The sequence below is a fragment of the Canis lupus genome, chromosome 4 (genome assembly GCF_011100685.1).
Source record: "Canis lupus familiaris isolate Mischka breed German Shepherd chromosome 4, alternate assembly UU_Cfam_GSD_1.0, whole genome shotgun sequence".
NCBI classification, from domain to species: domain Eukaryota; kingdom Metazoa; phylum Chordata; class Mammalia; order Carnivora; family Canidae; genus Canis; species Canis lupus.
The window spans coordinates 7,066,471-7,082,823 of record NC_049225.1 but is presented as its reverse complement, the minus strand read 5'-3'; the positions used below and the strand labels follow the sequence as shown (position 1 = coordinate 7,082,823).

The 16,353-nt window shown below is 56.0% G+C and overlaps 2 protein-coding genes across 8 annotated transcripts in view; one reads left to right on the top strand and one right to left on the bottom strand.

Annotated features, from left to right (window-relative positions):
- The window catches only part of NTPCR (nucleoside-triphosphatase, cancer-related), a 28,773-nt gene extending 27,284 nt beyond the window's left edge, over nucleotides 1-1,489 (top strand). For all 6 annotated transcript variants that reach the window (XM_038533892.1, XM_038533890.1, XM_038533894.1 and 3 more), the window contains one exon: nucleotides 881-1,489. In XM_038533892.1, coding sequence (XP_038389820.1) covers nucleotides 881-949 — 69 coding nt within the window. In that variant the 3' untranslated portion in view covers nucleotides 950-1,489. The remainder of the gene's footprint in view (nucleotides 1-880) is intronic.
- Nucleotides 1,490-4,719: 3,230 nt separating this feature from the next.
- Nucleotides 4,720-16,353, bottom strand: part of PCNX2 (pecanex 2) — a 289,788-nt gene continuing 278,154 nt past the window's right edge. For both annotated transcript variants that reach the window (XM_038533888.1, XM_038533889.1), the window contains 5 exons: nucleotides 15,907-16,137; nucleotides 15,106-15,380; nucleotides 14,231-14,415; nucleotides 8,000-8,448; nucleotides 4,720-6,792 (listed from right to left, as the gene is read on the bottom strand). In XM_038533888.1, coding sequence (XP_038389816.1) covers nucleotides 6,622-6,792; nucleotides 8,000-8,448; nucleotides 14,231-14,415; nucleotides 15,106-15,380; nucleotides 15,907-16,137 — 1,311 coding nt within the window. In that variant the 3' untranslated portion in view covers nucleotides 4,720-6,621. The remainder of the gene's footprint in view (nucleotides 6,793-7,999; nucleotides 8,449-14,230; nucleotides 14,416-15,105; nucleotides 15,381-15,906; nucleotides 16,138-16,353) is intronic.

Here is a 16,353-nt window from a genome sequence, read left to right as displayed (position 1 = left end):
TGAGGCCAGGGTCCTTCTCGGACTCCTCTCTCAGTCCCTGGCACCTTGCTCGGTTCTGGTTGACGCCCTATCAGTGTTGAATGAATGTGGCGGTGGCCAAGCAGGAAGGCCCTGGTGATGGCCCAAGAGGTGGCCCCGCCCTTACTTGGGGGACTGCCCACCATCCAAACGCCCAGGTGGCATCTGAATGCTTTCCTTGTACTCGTCGGGACTGTACTAGTACAGGAGAGGGAGAAAAACAGATCACCCGGTAAAGCTTGAATAAACTTTTGGTTACTTTGTGTGAGGGTAGGAATTACAGAGAACACTCCTGGAGTCTGGAGACCTAGTTGTAGTCTATGCTGCGTCCCCAGCTACCTCTGAGATCTCAAGATGTCCCTGCACTTCCCTGGGCTCAGCTGCTCCATCCTTCAGATGTGGCGTTGACCCATGGCAGGGGCTCCTCGCCACACTCCGTTTTTCTAAGTTTGTGCAGAGATGAGGAGATGACTGGCCTTTGGGACTCCCCTGAATTCAGGGGTGGGACTTGTGGCCTTGCGTGGCTGCTGCCGGTCAGGCCCTCGTAGGCTGTTCCAGGCAGTCACTTCTGTTCAGGTCACACGGGGGCGGGGGCCGTGTCCCATCTCAGTTCACAGCCTATTGTGAAAACTAGTCCGCAAACCTCCTCCACTGCTTGAGCTGTCCCTTCGCGGAAGCTGGGGTGGGACTCCACCAGACCTGTCCTGTCTTCAGAGTGCTCTGGAGCGGGGCTCCCTCCCTCAGTCATGAAACCTGCCTCGCCCCCTCCAGGCCTTCCAGGCTCTTCCTGGAGAATATTGCCTATTGAGGTTTGAAGAGAAGGAAAGAACTGTGAAGCCTGCTCTCTTGCTTCTTCCCACAGGTCACCAAGGAAAACAGAAACCACCTTTTGCCAGATATTGTGACGTGTGTGCAAAGCAGCAGCAAGTGAAGATGGTTTGTGTTCCTGTTTCGTGCACTTCAGGATGCGCTGGTTCACACCAAGCCTCATCAGTGCCCTGCCTGTCAAGGATTCATGCCTTCAGGCTTATGAAACCTTATGGGCTTTTCCAGAGAAAGCCTGACAGCTGTTTTCCATAAAATGTTTAAAAGATCAAATTAGCCCAAATGCTGGATTGGCGCGACAAGATGAACAGTCCACCGCGCTTTATTTATGTGGAGAGGTTTCTGTTTATTTCCTCTTGCAGTTGTGCGTATGATTTTGGTAGATCATGAAATGAGAAATGGTTTTCAGAGTATTAGATGGAACTTGCCCCCACTGAAGTTTATAAGGGTGTTCTGGGGAAGGGGGAGGGGAGCGTTCGCTATCTAATCAGTTCTGCACATAATGAAAATTAAAGCCCTCTCCAGGTGCAGCTTTGGCTTAAAACTGGTTACTTCAGAGAAAAGCCATGTGAGGTCCTCCCCACCCGTCTCATTGTTTATTTGATTGCTTATTGCTTAATAAAATACAACTAAATGTGGTTGCAAACATGTGAGCCCTGTGTGGGAGGGGCGTAGAGTCGTGAGAGATGTTGACAGTGTGCGGTACTCCGCAGGCTTAGGCCTGGGGGTTCAGGTCAGAGCCCCCCACTTTCGCCAAATCAACTTAGACATGGCCTTAAACCGTTCTGTGTCCTGAGTCCGAGAAAAAGTGGGAAATGAGTGTCAAAGGAGGGCAGTGCCGCAGCATGGGAGGACGCCATCAACGGCCATCTGTGTGATCCCCAGAGTGGGCCCGGGGCTAGGGGCGGGGGCTGTCAGTAATGGGACAAAGATCACGCTCTGCCCCCAGCAGGGCAAGTGCTGACAAAATTGCAGAAACCCCAGAATCCATGAAGGGTAAGCACTGCCCTCTGAGTGGTTGATGGTACTGTAGTGATAATCAGTACAGTGCTTTCAGGTCATTTTTGGTAAAGATCTATGAATTTCCAGGATATTTTAGCAGCTAGCCTTTAGCATTCATGCCAGGCTGTGCCCCTGTCTGTAATCACGGCCCAGTCTAGGCGTGTGGAGCAAGGTGCCCTGGGCACTGGGCACACTGCATTGTGCAGGAAGCACCTGCGTCCCTGAGCCAAGACGATGGTTGGTAGCCTATTACGGGCTTTTTGGTGAGCATGCTTTCCTCAGTGCTTTTCCCCAAGGGAGCCTCCTGAAGCTTGGTGTGGATTTGCTAAGCTTTAGAGGGATGCCATCTGAAAGGCCTACTAGACGGTGAACTAATAGGAAGGCTGCCTGGTCCAATATGCAGAAGAAGGCGTCTCTCTCACTGTCTGGGCCCAATTGGGTGGTTCAGGGAGACTGAGCTCATGATATCTGACGGGTCCCCTGGGACTGAAGGAGCACTGCATACAGGTGTGGTCTGGGAGCCCGGCCCCTGCATCAAACCTACTTATTCAACTCCATGGTGCTGAAGAGCCCCACTTGGCCTCAGGTGAACTCAGGAAACAGGACAGGCTGAGTAAGTGTCACCCATGTGCCACAGAGACAGACCCAGCCCCAGACCTGGAGCAGCTGGTCTGCCCTAGCTGATGGAGCCCATCAGACGGAGCCTTCACTGGCCCTCCAGGGTTACGGCCCCTTGGAGATGTCCGCTGTGCCAAACAGACTCGGGGTGGCCCCCAGCACGTAGGGGCTGGGAGCTGCTGCATACTCTCTCTTCAGTGGTAAAGAAACATGCCTTTACTGGCAGAGAGTTTGAACCAAGTCCCTGTGCTCCAGAGCCCATGCTCCTCCTCTGTCCCACTGTATTCCTGTTGGTGTTCTCCTCCTTTTCAGGGCATCATGCACCCCCAGATATCAGAGTTGACATTTAGCTGCAATAAACTAGCAGCTATCAGATGGAAGAGCATGGCGTGTTAGCTACCGCACAGTCCTTAAGTAATTACTGTATTACTTTGTCAAACAGGATGATCAGGGGCATGTGTGAAGATACTCAGTGCAATCCCTGTATTTTAAGAAATGAAACCTAAAAAGGATAATGTTACGGTCTGAATGTTTGTATCCCCCATAAATTCATGTGTTAAACTCTAACCCCCCGTGTGATGGTGTGAAGAGGCCTTTGGGAGGTGATTCGGTCTTGAGGGTGGACCCCTCATGAATGGAAGAGACCCCGGAGAGCTCTCTCCCCTCTGCCTTGTGACGTCACGGCCAGAAGCTGGCTGTCTGTGAACCCGGAAGCAGGCCTGGAATCTGCTGGTGCCTCCAGAACCATGAGAAATAAGTGTTTGCTGGGTAAGCCCCCTACTCTGTCGTATGGGATAGGATGAATTCACAAGTGACTCTGACTCAGGGCCCCGCATGCGCAGCGTGTAGAAAGGGCATTCTGCTGAGGCTTAAAGGAGGGAGAGACTCAGAGGCAGGGCACCATTTGAGGGAGAGCACCGTTTGAGGCCTGCCTACTGAGCAGGTCAGGACCAGAGGAGGAGCCAAGTGCGCCCCCCCATCTGCGCTGCTCCCTTCGGGCCGGGAGGGGTGCGGTGGCAAGGACAGGCTGGCATCAGGAGTTCTCATTTACTCCTGAGCTTGAAATGGCTACTCTGCAAGCAAACCCAGACACCTAACAGACCCCTGGGTCTGAGGCCAGACTTGGAAGAATTCACTTTGAAAAGCACGAAATGGATGTACGTATGGCTGGATGACGAATTTAAGCTGGAATAACATGGCTGGATGGGACAGAGCAGAACTGATTTGGAGAATGAGTTCACCAAATCCTTCCTCTTCCTCCCGGAGTAGATTGTACCACCAGCCACTTAACACACACATTTAAAAAAAAAAACAATTTCTTTTTGCCTCTGAATGTACATGTACAGGGATGGACAAGTTTTCAAATTCATCGACTGTCATCTGGCTGTTGTGGCTGATGTACGTGGCTGCCAGTACAGTTGCTGTTGAGCGGCTTACTCCATTCCCAGCCCTCAAGTCCTCAAGCGCAGGGTGGGGGGCCATGGTGGCCCAGAAAAAGTGGAATGGACCTTCCTCTTTCTCTTCCTGTCTTGGAGTTCATGAAGGTTGTGTCTGGAAAGATCACACACGTGTGCATGTGCTTGTGTGCATACACGTGCATGCTGATGGCAGGTGCCATGTCCCTGGAGTGTAATGACTTAGACAAAACCCCCAGCGGTGGAGGAGGCCTAAAGGGCTGAGTAAACAGGGGTCTTCGCGTTGCACACATTTGGGGCAAGGAGAAGCTGGAGCCTCAAATGATTTTAGAAACTACTTGCCAGACAGATGGTTTCAAGACACAGTGCAAAATTTAGAATCAATAATGCCAGATTAGCCACATGATTTATATAAAACCAACCACTACAGTTTTTAGATCATTTTTAGAGGAGAAACAATTTTGTTCAGTGTCCAAATGCAAAAAATAACCCTGTGGTTGTATGCTGGCAGCACGTTTAAATAACTCCAGCATGAGATGTCACCTTAGGAATATTTTCTTAAATGGAGGCTAATCCAGTCTTTTGCTAGAAATACTCTGATAGACAGCTGACTGGCTGAAGGTCAGATGAACAAGTTTGTGTCTATTGGGGCACCTGGGTGGCTCAGTCAGTTAAGCATCCAACTCTTGGTTTCAGCCTGGGTCGTGAGCTCATGGTTGTGGGATTGAGCCCAGCATCAGGTTCTGAGGCCCTGTGCTCAGCACATAGTCTGCTTGGGATTCTCTCTCCCCCTCTCTCTGCTCCTCCCCACTCCCTGCACGGATGCACCCTGTCTCCGAAATCAATCAAGGTCATTTATTGTAAATATAAAGGTTGTGTGCCACAATGCAGAGAAAAACTGTGACTGCGTTGCTGCCAGGCATGCAGGGCACGGGAGCGTATCCAATCCCATCTTCCCTTCTGTGGGCACACACATCCCTGCACGTGTGTGTGTAGGCACTCCCAGCATGCACGCCCATGATGATTTTACTCTCTCTGACAATGCAGACCTGCATCCAGATCAGAGAACTTTGGCCTAACTGTTGACAGCCACAGCCATCCTCGTCTGCTCACTCTGCACTGAGAACCAGGACGAGCGGTCGGGTCAGCGGGTGGAGAAGCAGCTCCCGAGTCTCTAGCGGAGGACATGGGCCCGGAGCATTTGCGCTTCTCATTCGTGTTACCGTTTCTCTCCCTATCAGGTTTCCAGCTCTGTCAGAAGATCCGCTTTCTGTGGACACAGTGGCTTTCTGGATGTCTTGCTTCCAGATGCCCAAGGGGGTGGTCAGCCCACATCAGGCTGGGTGCTGCCAGCTGGTCGTCATCTGTCTGATTTGATTCAAAGAGATGCCCTTTGTGGGGAGGCCACGCTCACAGCTCACAGCTCACAGCTCACAGCTGGCCAGTCAGCGCTTGGGCTGGGCTGTGAAATTGCCCAAGGAGATTGCACGGGCTGCCGGCCAGGCGTGGTTCGGCCGGCCTGAGAACTGCAGGGCGCTGCTATCAGCTGCTCGTTAGACCTGCATTTAAATTAATAATAACCAACTTTGCATCTCCAGGGATTGCTGATTTTAGAATAATGTACAGTGTCTGACTACAGAGCCCACCTATTATTAATTGGCAATTCTTAGTTTGAAAGAAAAATAAAAGCATTCCCATCTACTTCCAAGGGGAAAGAAGTTCTGTGCCGTGCCCTCCCCGCCTGAATCCTAGGCACCGTGAAGAACCTTGCCAGACTAGTTCGGAAACGACTATTTCTAACTGTCGTCTTTCCAGAAGGGATAGTTCCCCGCGTCGGTGACGGTGTTCCCCCCAGACTGTGTTTCCGGGCCCCTTCACCCTCCCGTACATCCACAAGAAGCCAGGTTTCTGCTTTACCCGGTGACAGCCTTCATGTGGGGAAAGTCCCAGAACTTGTGTAAATGCCGTTCTCTTAATCAAGGATACAGCAGAACTCCATCACACGGCAGTGACTGTAAACATTTTAATCCCAAAAACAAAGGGGTGTGCGAGTGTTGTGTGGCACGGTAAGGACTGCCTGGCTCGGAAAACAAGGGGACATTCTGTGCGTGGACAGGACCACCGGGCTCGTGGAACCCGCCTGACGGCGGTTGAGCGTCAGTGAGTCCGATGGCCTTCCAGGCTCCCGGGGGACTAGATTTCTGTACTTGGGTCGCCAGCATCGCTGGGTGTCCACAGGATACTTTAGACGTGACTGCATGCACTACCACGTTTCTTGGAGTAAAGCTGCCACTGGTTTATACTTCACACCTGCATAAATGCTACAAAGAGCTGAGGCTGCCCTTAGGCGTGGACTGACCCTACTGTGTTTGACCAGTGGATGGTAGGACACGTGCTGCTGTCCGTTTCTGGGACGTGGGTGACAGTGATGTGTAAGATGCCAATTGGTTAACATGCAGTTTTCTTCAGGGCAGGAAAGAGTTACTCAGGCGCTCTACTTACTCTAGTTGTTTTTAAGATATTACATGGCTTTTGTTAGAATTTGCAAATTCTGGAAGTTGTGCGAGCCACGCCGGGGAGCTCCGGGGGCAGCTTGGAGCGGTGTCGGGGGAAGGAGGTGTGCTGTCAGGTGTCGTATCGTCACGGGAGAGTTGCTTCGAGAAGCTGAGGTGCAGGCACTGGTTTCCACAGCAGCTCTCGAGTCTCCCCAGCCGGGGCTCCTGGCCGGCCCCTGCCCCGGCCCCTACAGCTCATCGGACGCGCTCTGCTGCGAGGCCGTGTCGTCCAGACCCATGTCCTCCTGGCTGGCCCTCCTGCACAGCAGCCCCCCGTTCTCTGCCGCGGCCTCGGCCAGGCCGTCGCGAAGCTGCCCCAGCTCGGTGGCCTCGGTGGGTTCACACGGCTCCGAGAAGTGCTTCCAGAGAGAAAGGAGAAGCGGGGAGGCTCAGCGAACCCGTGGGGCCGCTGCGGGGCCTGAGCTAACCGGCCCGGGGGGCAGGTGTGGGGGTCCAGGGGCCTCGGCCCGAAGGAAGGAAGCCACGGGTCCACCGTGCTGGCTGGGCTGGGGGCTCTGGACACGGGGGCCCCTCCCCAGGGGATATGGACATGCCGGGCACCGGGGCCCTCGGCTAAGAGGTCACTGTGTGCCTGGGTGTCCTGGGTTCAGGCCAGTGTCGTGTCCCCCCCCCCCCCGCCCCCGCCCAGTGCACTGGCTCCTGGCAGAAGCACGAAGTCCGGCAGGTTTGTGCCCAAACAGGAACACAGAAGCCCTTTTATCCTGGGCGCACAGACTGCCGAGGACCTTATTGTCCTGAGGCAAAGAGAATTTGCCAGCATCCCAGAAGCACACCCACAGACGGTATCTTAGTATATTGGGGGACGGTAGGAGAAAAGTGTGTTTTGTGCATTTTTCAGAGGAAGTGAAAACACGGAGCGAGGTGTGTTTCCATGTACCTAACTAAACCTAGTTGAAGCTCCCGAAGTCAGCGGGCTGCTTGCATGGGGCCACTAGTGTGGCCTGGGGAGCTGCCCCGTGGGTGCGGCCCCCCTTGTTCACCTCCAGATAGCGAACCCCGAGCCGGAGCCAGGCAGGGGCTCTATTTACCTACTCACTTTTTCTCTGACAAAGCTCAAGTGCTCCTCTCACATCAGCTGGCTTGGAGCTCTGGAGGAGTAACAGTTTATGTGGGGCAAGTCCTTCAACCTCTCTTTTTCTAATGTTTAAATACATAAGAGCAGGAGGGCACCTGGGCAGCAAATCTGGCACTAGGACCCGGTGAGGGTCTAACTCCCCTGCTGACATGTGTCCTGTCCTCCCCCCCAGGCCAGAGTGATGGGAAAAGGGATGAAGTAGGACCTGCTCCTGCTCTGTGGATGCATGGAGAACATTCCTGCTCACATCCCCAGCCCAGGGCTGAGGGGACAGTGTTCTGCGGCACCACCCACCCCGGCGTTACTAGTTCCAGGACTTGTCCTGTGTATCTTATCTGCCTCTGAGCATGGCCAGAACACCCGCTGTCTAGCACTTCCTGCCGCCTGTCACCCTGGGAACCCTGTGGACAGGGCCGTGGGAGTCCACCGACAGACACCCACCTGCCCGGCCCGCCGACCCAGCCGCTTACCCGTGTGGCCTGGCTGGTGGCCCTGGCCGAGGGGCCCATGACGATGTTGACGCTGCTGGATGACTGGGTGTCGCTGGTGTTGCCCCCCTCCGCGGCAGACAGTCCAGAAATGACCAGAGCACTCGAGAAGCTCCTCTTGCCGAAGAGGAAGCTCAGGGTGGAGCTAGTGGACGAGCCCAGGCTGGACCTGATCAGCGCCTCGGCCCGTTCGCGGACGCTCAGGTGCCCTGTGGTGGTGACGGGTGGGGGCTGCGAGTGCAGGGACGCGGCCGAGGTGTGGAGGGAGAGCCGGCTGCCCGAGAGCCGCTGGGCCAACTCATGGACCGACGTGGACGTCTGCAGGAAGGCCTGGTGGCTTTCCAGGTTCGGGCCGGACGAGCTCAGCACGGCTGGCCTTTGACTTAATGCCGCATGTGCCTGGACAGACTGACTCCTGCCTTTCCTCCTGCCTTTAGAAGAAAGCACAACAGGTTGCCATGGCAGAGGTGCCTACCAACGTCGGGCCGTGCGGCGGGGCGGGCAGCCTGGGCCCTAGGAGCCCAGGTTGATCCACCGTTGTCAAGGCCGAGATGGCCCCAGTGGGGGCCCCAAGGACTGAAGGGCTTGACCCCAGGGCATCCCAAGGCAAGTGGGACATGCTGTCACAGGGAGGGGTGGCCAGGGCAGTTGATGCAAGTCCTGCTTCCCTGGGAGCCCCAGACCTAGGCGACCCAGAATGTACCAGCAGCAGAACCTGGTTGCTGCCACAGGACCTTGGTTCCTGTGCTCCTCTGATCAGCAGGCTTTTATCATTTTAATTGCCTTAAAAAGGTGTATGTGTAGGGGGGGGGGGCATATGCTGGTTGAGTCTTTGCTTTCCGCAAAAGTTTTCCCTTAAAATCAAGATCTTAAGAAGCCCTCACAGGCCCCCATGGACGCAACTGGCCAGGCCCAGGCCTGCCCTGACATGCGGCCCAGCTCCCTTGTGCGGCCGCTGCTCCCCACAGGCCCCCTCCTGGCCCAGCCCTTGCCCAGGCTTGCAAGACAAGCCGCTCTTGACAGAAGGGTTTGGGCTGCCCCAAGGACTTGGTCCTGCCCACACCCCGGGAGAGGAGCCTACTCTTGTGGCTTTAGAGGAGCACGAGGAGGATCGTGTGTGCTGCTGCAACACTCCAGCTCTTAAGCGTCGGTAATCACTGGGCTCTAGTTGTAAACTATAACTTTGAAGGGAGCGACCAGCGACGGACGTCACAGTTCTACCAGCTGCCTTAGCGACATGTCTCCCGAAGCTGCTACAATTAGGCATTCACTCAATAAAAGCAGAGGGGGTGAAGGGGTGGGCGCCCTGAGGACGGTCCCGTGCATTTTCTCATGTTCCACCTCAACCCAAATTATTAATTGTGCATCTGGTGATTCTAAAATACTTACGTGTGTCTATGGAGGCCCCAAGAGGTGACATGAGAGAGGACTCCTTAGGGAACGTGTTAATATGGGGATCCCAGGGGTCCCCTGCAGCCCCGTGTGGACCTTAGTGCGGAGCGGGGTGCCCCTCACCACGGGTGTGCCCCACCTGGCCTCTCCTGCCTCCCGCCCGCCTGCTGGGTCACCCGGGCGCCCCCCTCGGGGCTGGCATGAGTGTGGGCAGCGCCCTCCCCCGGAGCTGGGGCCCTTCTGGCCGACGGCTGCTGAAAAGCTGAGGGAGTTACGCCAACAGAGGAAAAAACGGAAAAGGGACCCTGACGAGTCCGAATCGGCAGAGACCGCCCATTTGTTAGTTTATTTGGAGTTGACAAGGCCGAACATCTGTTTGTGATTTATACTGCTGTGCTGACTGCTGCCCAGAAATACTCCCCATTCATCCGCAAGTCGGTGATTTTGATGCTGGATCGAGGACCACCCGCACTTGGTGGGGGACTTCTCAGCTAATTCCAGAAACCAGGGCACGCGTCAGAGGGGAAGGGGCTACATTCGGCGCGAGACAGAAGTCCTCCCCCCATGGCCCTGCTTCAGGCCTTCTCGGAGCTATTTGCTGTGATTGTTGCTCCTGATTTTTTTCTAAATGAATTTTGCAAGCAGAGCAAGTCGGCAAACCATGCAAATGCATTTGTGCCACTCAGGATTGTTATTTTGTAATTTAACTTAACTTTACCAATTGCTTCATTATCAAATTATGTGTGTTTCCCGGGAAAACCTCCTCAGATCCGAGATTCTGAAATCCTGTATAAATGACCCTTCTGGGTTCATTACGTTGGTACCTTCCCCTCACCGTGGCTGGTTCTCTGAGAGGCCGTGGTGCACCCTGGCCCACTGGAGGGTACAGTCTTCCTCTCTAGTCTGGGATGCACATTAGCCACGAATTCCTACCTGCCTTCCGTAAGTAAGTCACCAGTCTCCCCCACGGGGACCAGGCCCCTTCTGGCTGGGACTCTACTCTGCAGCAAGGTGAGAGGACTGCCGGCTGTCGGGCCGTAGTTGAGGCTGCACAGTGTGGTGGGGTGGGCACCCACAGTGTGGTGGGGACTAACGTGCAACACCGACCTCACATGGAGACCCAGAGCTTCCGAAGTCCCCGAGTACGAATAAAGTTAGCCCTGGACAGTTCAGTGTGGGGACAGGACTCCTTTACCTTGGCCAGCACCATCTGGGGAGCTTAGAAAATGCTTTGCCAGGGAGGTTGATACCGTGGGGATGCCCCCGCAGGCTGCCCCTGGGCCCTTACCGTGCTGGGAGCTGGGACAGGGGTCCCCCTGCTGTTCTAGGCCATGACCAGAGATCTGGGTGCAGGAGTAGCCTCCCCTTGACTGGCGAACGGCCTGTAACTTCCCCGAGCTGGCGGGGCAGGCTCCTGGCTTCCCGTCCAGGCCCACAGGCCTCCTCTCGTGTGGGCACGGAGGTGACTCAGCTGGGCGGAAGCCGAGGAAGCCAGCGGAGCCACAGTACCACGGGACGGCCCTTCGGGAATCGGGAAAGCTGGCCCGCTGGGAACGGCGGGTGGTGGCTTCCCACCCCTGGCTGCATCTCGTGCCAAAGATCTCAGCAGCAGGTGAGGGCTGCTCTGGGCAGGGCCGGCCAGCCGGGGTGTGGGGGCTGCCCCTCCCCACGAGGGGCTCCTTCTCAGGGCCTGCTGTCCCTGGGACCCCCTGAGCCTTATGGAATGGAAAACCTTGTGCCCGGAGCCCTCTCCAAGCTAGAACCCCACCCCCCACCCCGAGTGCCCATGCCATCCACACATCCACACCAGCCGAGGAGGAGGTGGGTGGAAGGGGACAGTCCCTGGAGGGCCAGCTGGTGTGGCTGTCCCCTCACACCGTGTGCACTTGCGGGTACTTGCTGCCTACCAGGTGCCAAGGGGCCACAGTGTAGGAGCCTCAGGAAGCGCTCATCTTCCTGGGCTTGGGTCCTCTGAGTCCTGGGCTCCAACATGCTGCTTATAAGATGGAGGGTGTCTCTAGCTGCTGAGGGACAGGGAGGTAAGACGAGAAGGTTCTGTCCTTGTCCCACCCACAGGGAGTGAGCAGGGGCAAGGAACCTCAGCCGAAGATGCCCAGTGTCCCTGTGTGGCTTTAACCACGGTGGTGGTAAGAAGGAGGTAACATTTAACTTTTCTAGGGGGCAGGAGGGGGAGGCGTCTGCGTCCTGAGTGAGGGAGAGACAAGTTGTGTGTCGGCCGCCCCCGTGGACCGATACAGGTTTCCTGGGAGGTGGGAAGCCGCTACCCACCCCAAGAAGCAGTCGAACTGTCTTAAGTTAAAACGGCACCACTGTGGCTGCTCGCTGGAAAGAGATTTATGATCCTGGGCGGTTGTCAGGGCCGTGAGGATGGCCAGCGAGAGCGGGGGAGCAGGAAGGAGGTTCTCCGGTGTTCGAAGTGGGGAGGGGGTGGCAGGCCTCGGTGCAGCTCCCCTCTGCCCCCCGCCCTCCATCCCTCTGCCGGGAGGGCGCTGACCTCTTTCTGCAGGTGCATCAGCCTGTGGAGCCCAGGGGAGACCCGGCGGGCAGTGGGGACAAGCCCGGCTTGGCTGCTTCGGGGAGCCCTGGGTGTGGGCCAGAGGGACAGTTGTAAGAGGAGCCCTTGCCAGGGTCCCGAGGCCATCATGACGGGACTGCACATGGGGTGAGGGTGGCAGGTTCCGGGCCCGTCTTGCCTGGGTCTGAATCCCAGCTGGGTGACTCTGGCCAGTGACCTAGCTTCATGCCCGTCTCCTCAGCTGCAAGGTGAGGACAGGAAAGGCCTCCGCCTTGGGTCACGGGGAGGACCAGTGAACCTGCACTTTGGAAAGCTCGCAGGACCGCGCTGGGCACCTGGCGAGGGCCGGGGGACCGTTACTGATTATCACGCTTGTCACCGCAGCAGGGGAGCCCCCGATGCGACCTGGGTGGGCGGGCGGACAGCAGAAGGGGACGGCAGCAAGGCAGGTGGCTTCGAAGCCACTGGGGCGTGGCGGCCGGCTCTTCAAGCCCCTGAACGGGAGGACTGCTGCTTCAGAGCCCGGGGCAGCCTCGGCCTGCGGGCGGGGGCTGGCGGAGCCCAGGCCCCTGGAGGGGGGCCCAGGCCTGCCTCGGCACCGTGTAGAGCGCGGAAGGCCAGGCGGACCTTGGTAGGAGCAGTTTTAAGGAGCAATAATGAAAACTTAACAGCTGGTTGGGGCTCTGGAAGATCCTGCTCCAACATCTGCCACAAAAGTCTGCATTTGCTGCCAGCTGCAGGCCTCTGGCTGTAAACGGGAAGAACATTCACTCCCCACGGTGTCCGGGTTCCGGGGGAGGGAGGAACACTGGCGTCTGCCAGGCCAACCAGCGTTGGCACCTTTTTACTCACGAAAGGAGGAGGCGGCTCCCGGAGCCCCAGCCTCATCCAGCACACCCGCCTCCAGCTCTTTAAGAGCTCGGCCTCCTCCAGCCAGATCCCCCCGACTCCAGGCTGCCCTGGTGCGACAAGTCACCTGGACAGATGTGCCAGGCACGCAGCCATTTCTCCATTTGGAAGCTACCTTGCATTTTCCCATCCGGAAAAGCACTCCAGGGATTTTGAACCTACCATTCCTCATGCAGGAAAAACAAGTGCTCACGAAGCAGTAAGAAACTCCCAGCCTGAGAGTGATCAGCCTCTCTGCCTAGCTACCCGTCTCCCTCTCTCTCCCTGCCTATCTGCTTTCCTTCCTTCCTCGCTTGCATCTCTCCATCTCAACTACCTGGCCATCCACCGACCATCTGTGTCTCTATCTCCTTATGTATATATATTATTCTATCATCTATCTATCTATCTACCACCTGTCTATCGTCTTGCCTGTGGTTTATATAAACCTTGTTTCAGTTACACCCTCCACCTGGTGTGGGGCATTTCTAGGAGGCAGGGATTGTTCCTTGCTTGCTCACTCGGCGCAGAGCTGGCCCGTAGGACATGCATGAAGAGGTGCTTCATGAAGGCTTCTGGACGGTGAGGAAGCACTCAAGCCAAAAGGTAGAATCACTCACAGGCTGCGAAGGGCAAAGCCAAGCACTGAGGCTGGTAGGAACCAGGACAGAGCATCCACCTCTCCTGCCTCCAGTCACCTGGCATGTCCTCTGTGAGGCCTCCATGTCACCTTTCTTCACTCAGTCACCCTCGGCAGAGTGGGTTCCAGAACCTCATCCATCTGAATGAGCCTAACTCATTGGTGGCCGTTAGTTTAAAAGTGATTCTAAAGTTTAAATCCATCCCAGATGTGGACCAATGCAGCTCCTCCATCCCATCTGCTGGCATCCCTTATCCCCTCTTGTCCTCTGAAATGTCAGGTGAACACGGGGGAGATGGGAACCAGAGAAAAGCAGGAATGGGGGAACAGGAAGCCTGTCTGCGCACCCCACAGATTCAGAGAGGGACGTGGCTCCACTCTCAGAAGGATGCACATGCCAGCCTGGATCAGGAGCTACAACACTGCCAGACACAGAAGGCACATGATCCAATGGCCACCGAAGGTGTGAGAGGTGGGATGGGAGGAGGTGGCCAGTGGATGGACGGACGGAGAGATGGCTGGCCAAGGTAATAGACAAGAAATGGATAAAGGATAAAAGCTGAGTCTAACAGAGATTTTTTTATAAGTAGAACCTACAAGAGTCAGTAAATCTGGGGCATCCTTTGGCCCGATCTTGATTTTATTTCTTTCTTCGAGAAGGAGCTCTTGGAAGTTAGAATGACAGCATAACCCGCGGCCTCAGTCACTGGAACCAAAGGAGCCCCGATCAGTAACTGTGAGGCCCTGCTGTACCCACCTGTCCTCTGTGTCCCTTCATGGGGCGACCAGTGGTGGGTCCCATCTTTTCTGGGCTGTTCTGTACTGCTCTCCTGGCTCTCGCCACTTGGAGCCTGGCCGCCGCCTGCAGACAGAGCAGACCTTCTATCCACATCTTCAATGTGGCCAGCCCCATGCTGGCCAGAATCACAGCCTTTCCGCACCCTGTGAGGAGAGAGGAATCTCCAGGACTCCCACCAGACGTTTCTACCCCTTCAGCGGCCCCCATGCCCATGTGGATCAGGGTGGAAGACCGCATTCTGCGGGTGAGCAGCACAGCTGGGATGCTGGGGGTGGGGGGAGAAGGGGGTTCTGCTCCCCAAACTCCAGTATCTGGTAAATGAATAAACCCACCAGGATGGATAAGCTAGAGCCCTGACCTTCTGAAAGAACCCTGGGCTCTGAGGTCTGAGATACAGAGTTCTGCTGTTCTGTGGCCAAACCTCCTCGAATTCATTCCAGCTAAGCAGGGACATTTTTACAAGCAGGTCAAGGGGCTTATTGGATGAGAGCCATGTGCTGGGGAGCTCAGGCCTGGTCTCTGGGCCAGATGTGCAGCAGTTACTCCCGCAGACCCATGACCTCTGCCGCTCTGCAAGGAGGCGAGCCAGACCTCAGCCTGGGCAAGTGTGAGGGGCACAGATCCTCCTCTGTGTGAGGTTTCCTCGGACTCATCATCATCTGAAACTGCTTGTGGAAACAAATGACCTGTTAGGCCACTTGGGAATAGCAGTTTTAATCATACAAGGAAACGGCGGTCAACAGTGAAACTCTAGCCAGAGTGGGGAGCTCTCCACGCCTCACCGCACCACCCCTGGCCGCATCTGGATGAAGGCCTGGGTGAGGAAGACCTACCTTAACCACTTGGTTCGGAACCACGTCCTGATGCTGTCCAGAGTGACGGGGCCACTCCAGACACTCTGCAGCTGCCTGTGGGTCCCTAGATAGGATGTGGTTAGTGGAGACACGTACATGGGGTACCCCAGAGGCTGGTCACAGGAGGAATTAATCAAGTTTCGGAGGACCTGTTTGTTGTTCTGGATGCTTCCACGCTCTGGGTTGCGGTTGCGAAGGAAGATGAGCTCCTGCTGCTGCCCTGCCCAGAGGCCACGGACACATTCTTTGTTAACCTGTAGGTCGGGGAAGGGGCGAGGAGAAGAGCAAATGATGGTGCATGTTTTCAGTTTGATGCTTTTTTAGCCTATAGACCATGAGCAGGGCTGTGCATCTGATCATCTCCGACTACACCCCTCTGGCCTAACGCCATCTTCATGGGCAGGCCGGAGGAGCAGTCCTATGAGGTGAGGGGGGTGCCACTCCCAGGGGGAAACAGGGCAAATAAGGAAGCTGTCTGGCAGTTTGAAGTGATACAAAGAGAAGAAATACTGGTAAGAAAGACCCCAGGTCCAAGAAGAGATTATCAAAGTTCTGGAACTTTGGAGAACAAGAAAGTGTTTACAAATAAGCTGGGTCCTGAGCCTCATCTACATGTGTGTCTACCAGGACTTCTTGCCAGAGCCCTCGCCTCCACACTGGTTCTCAAGGGCGTGAGTGACCCCAGCCCTGAGGCCCATCTCTGCTCCTCTGAGGCTGTGTCCCAGAAAGAGATGCTGGCGCACGGGTGCGGGTGCCAAGCAGGGGGTAGGGCCACTGTACCTTGATGACCTTGAAGCTCAGAAAGCTCCTGTGGAGCATGATGACCTTGTACTCGTCGGCGCCCTCGTCCACCACATGCCGAAGGGTGAGCAGCTCCTCCTTGTTGGACAGCACGGCGCCCCTCCAGGCCGGGTCACCCTCGTGGCAGATCACTACTTTCTTCTCAAAGGACTGGATGGCCTCATAGAGGACCCCTGGGTCTTCATACTCATCGGGGCAAGTGAACTGGTCCTGGCAGAAAGAAGTCCGTCTGTGGGCTCGGGGAGGGCCAGAGAGCTGACCCGTGGGTGTATGTGTGGATGGCGACTTGGCCAACGACCTGAAGAGTCAAATCCGCTTTCACATGGGCTCTCCTTCCACACTCTGTCCGAATCCAGACCTGGGTAGGGGGCACCTCCTCGTCCCGCTGCCCCGACTGGTGGTACAGGCCCTGGGAAACAGCTTTGT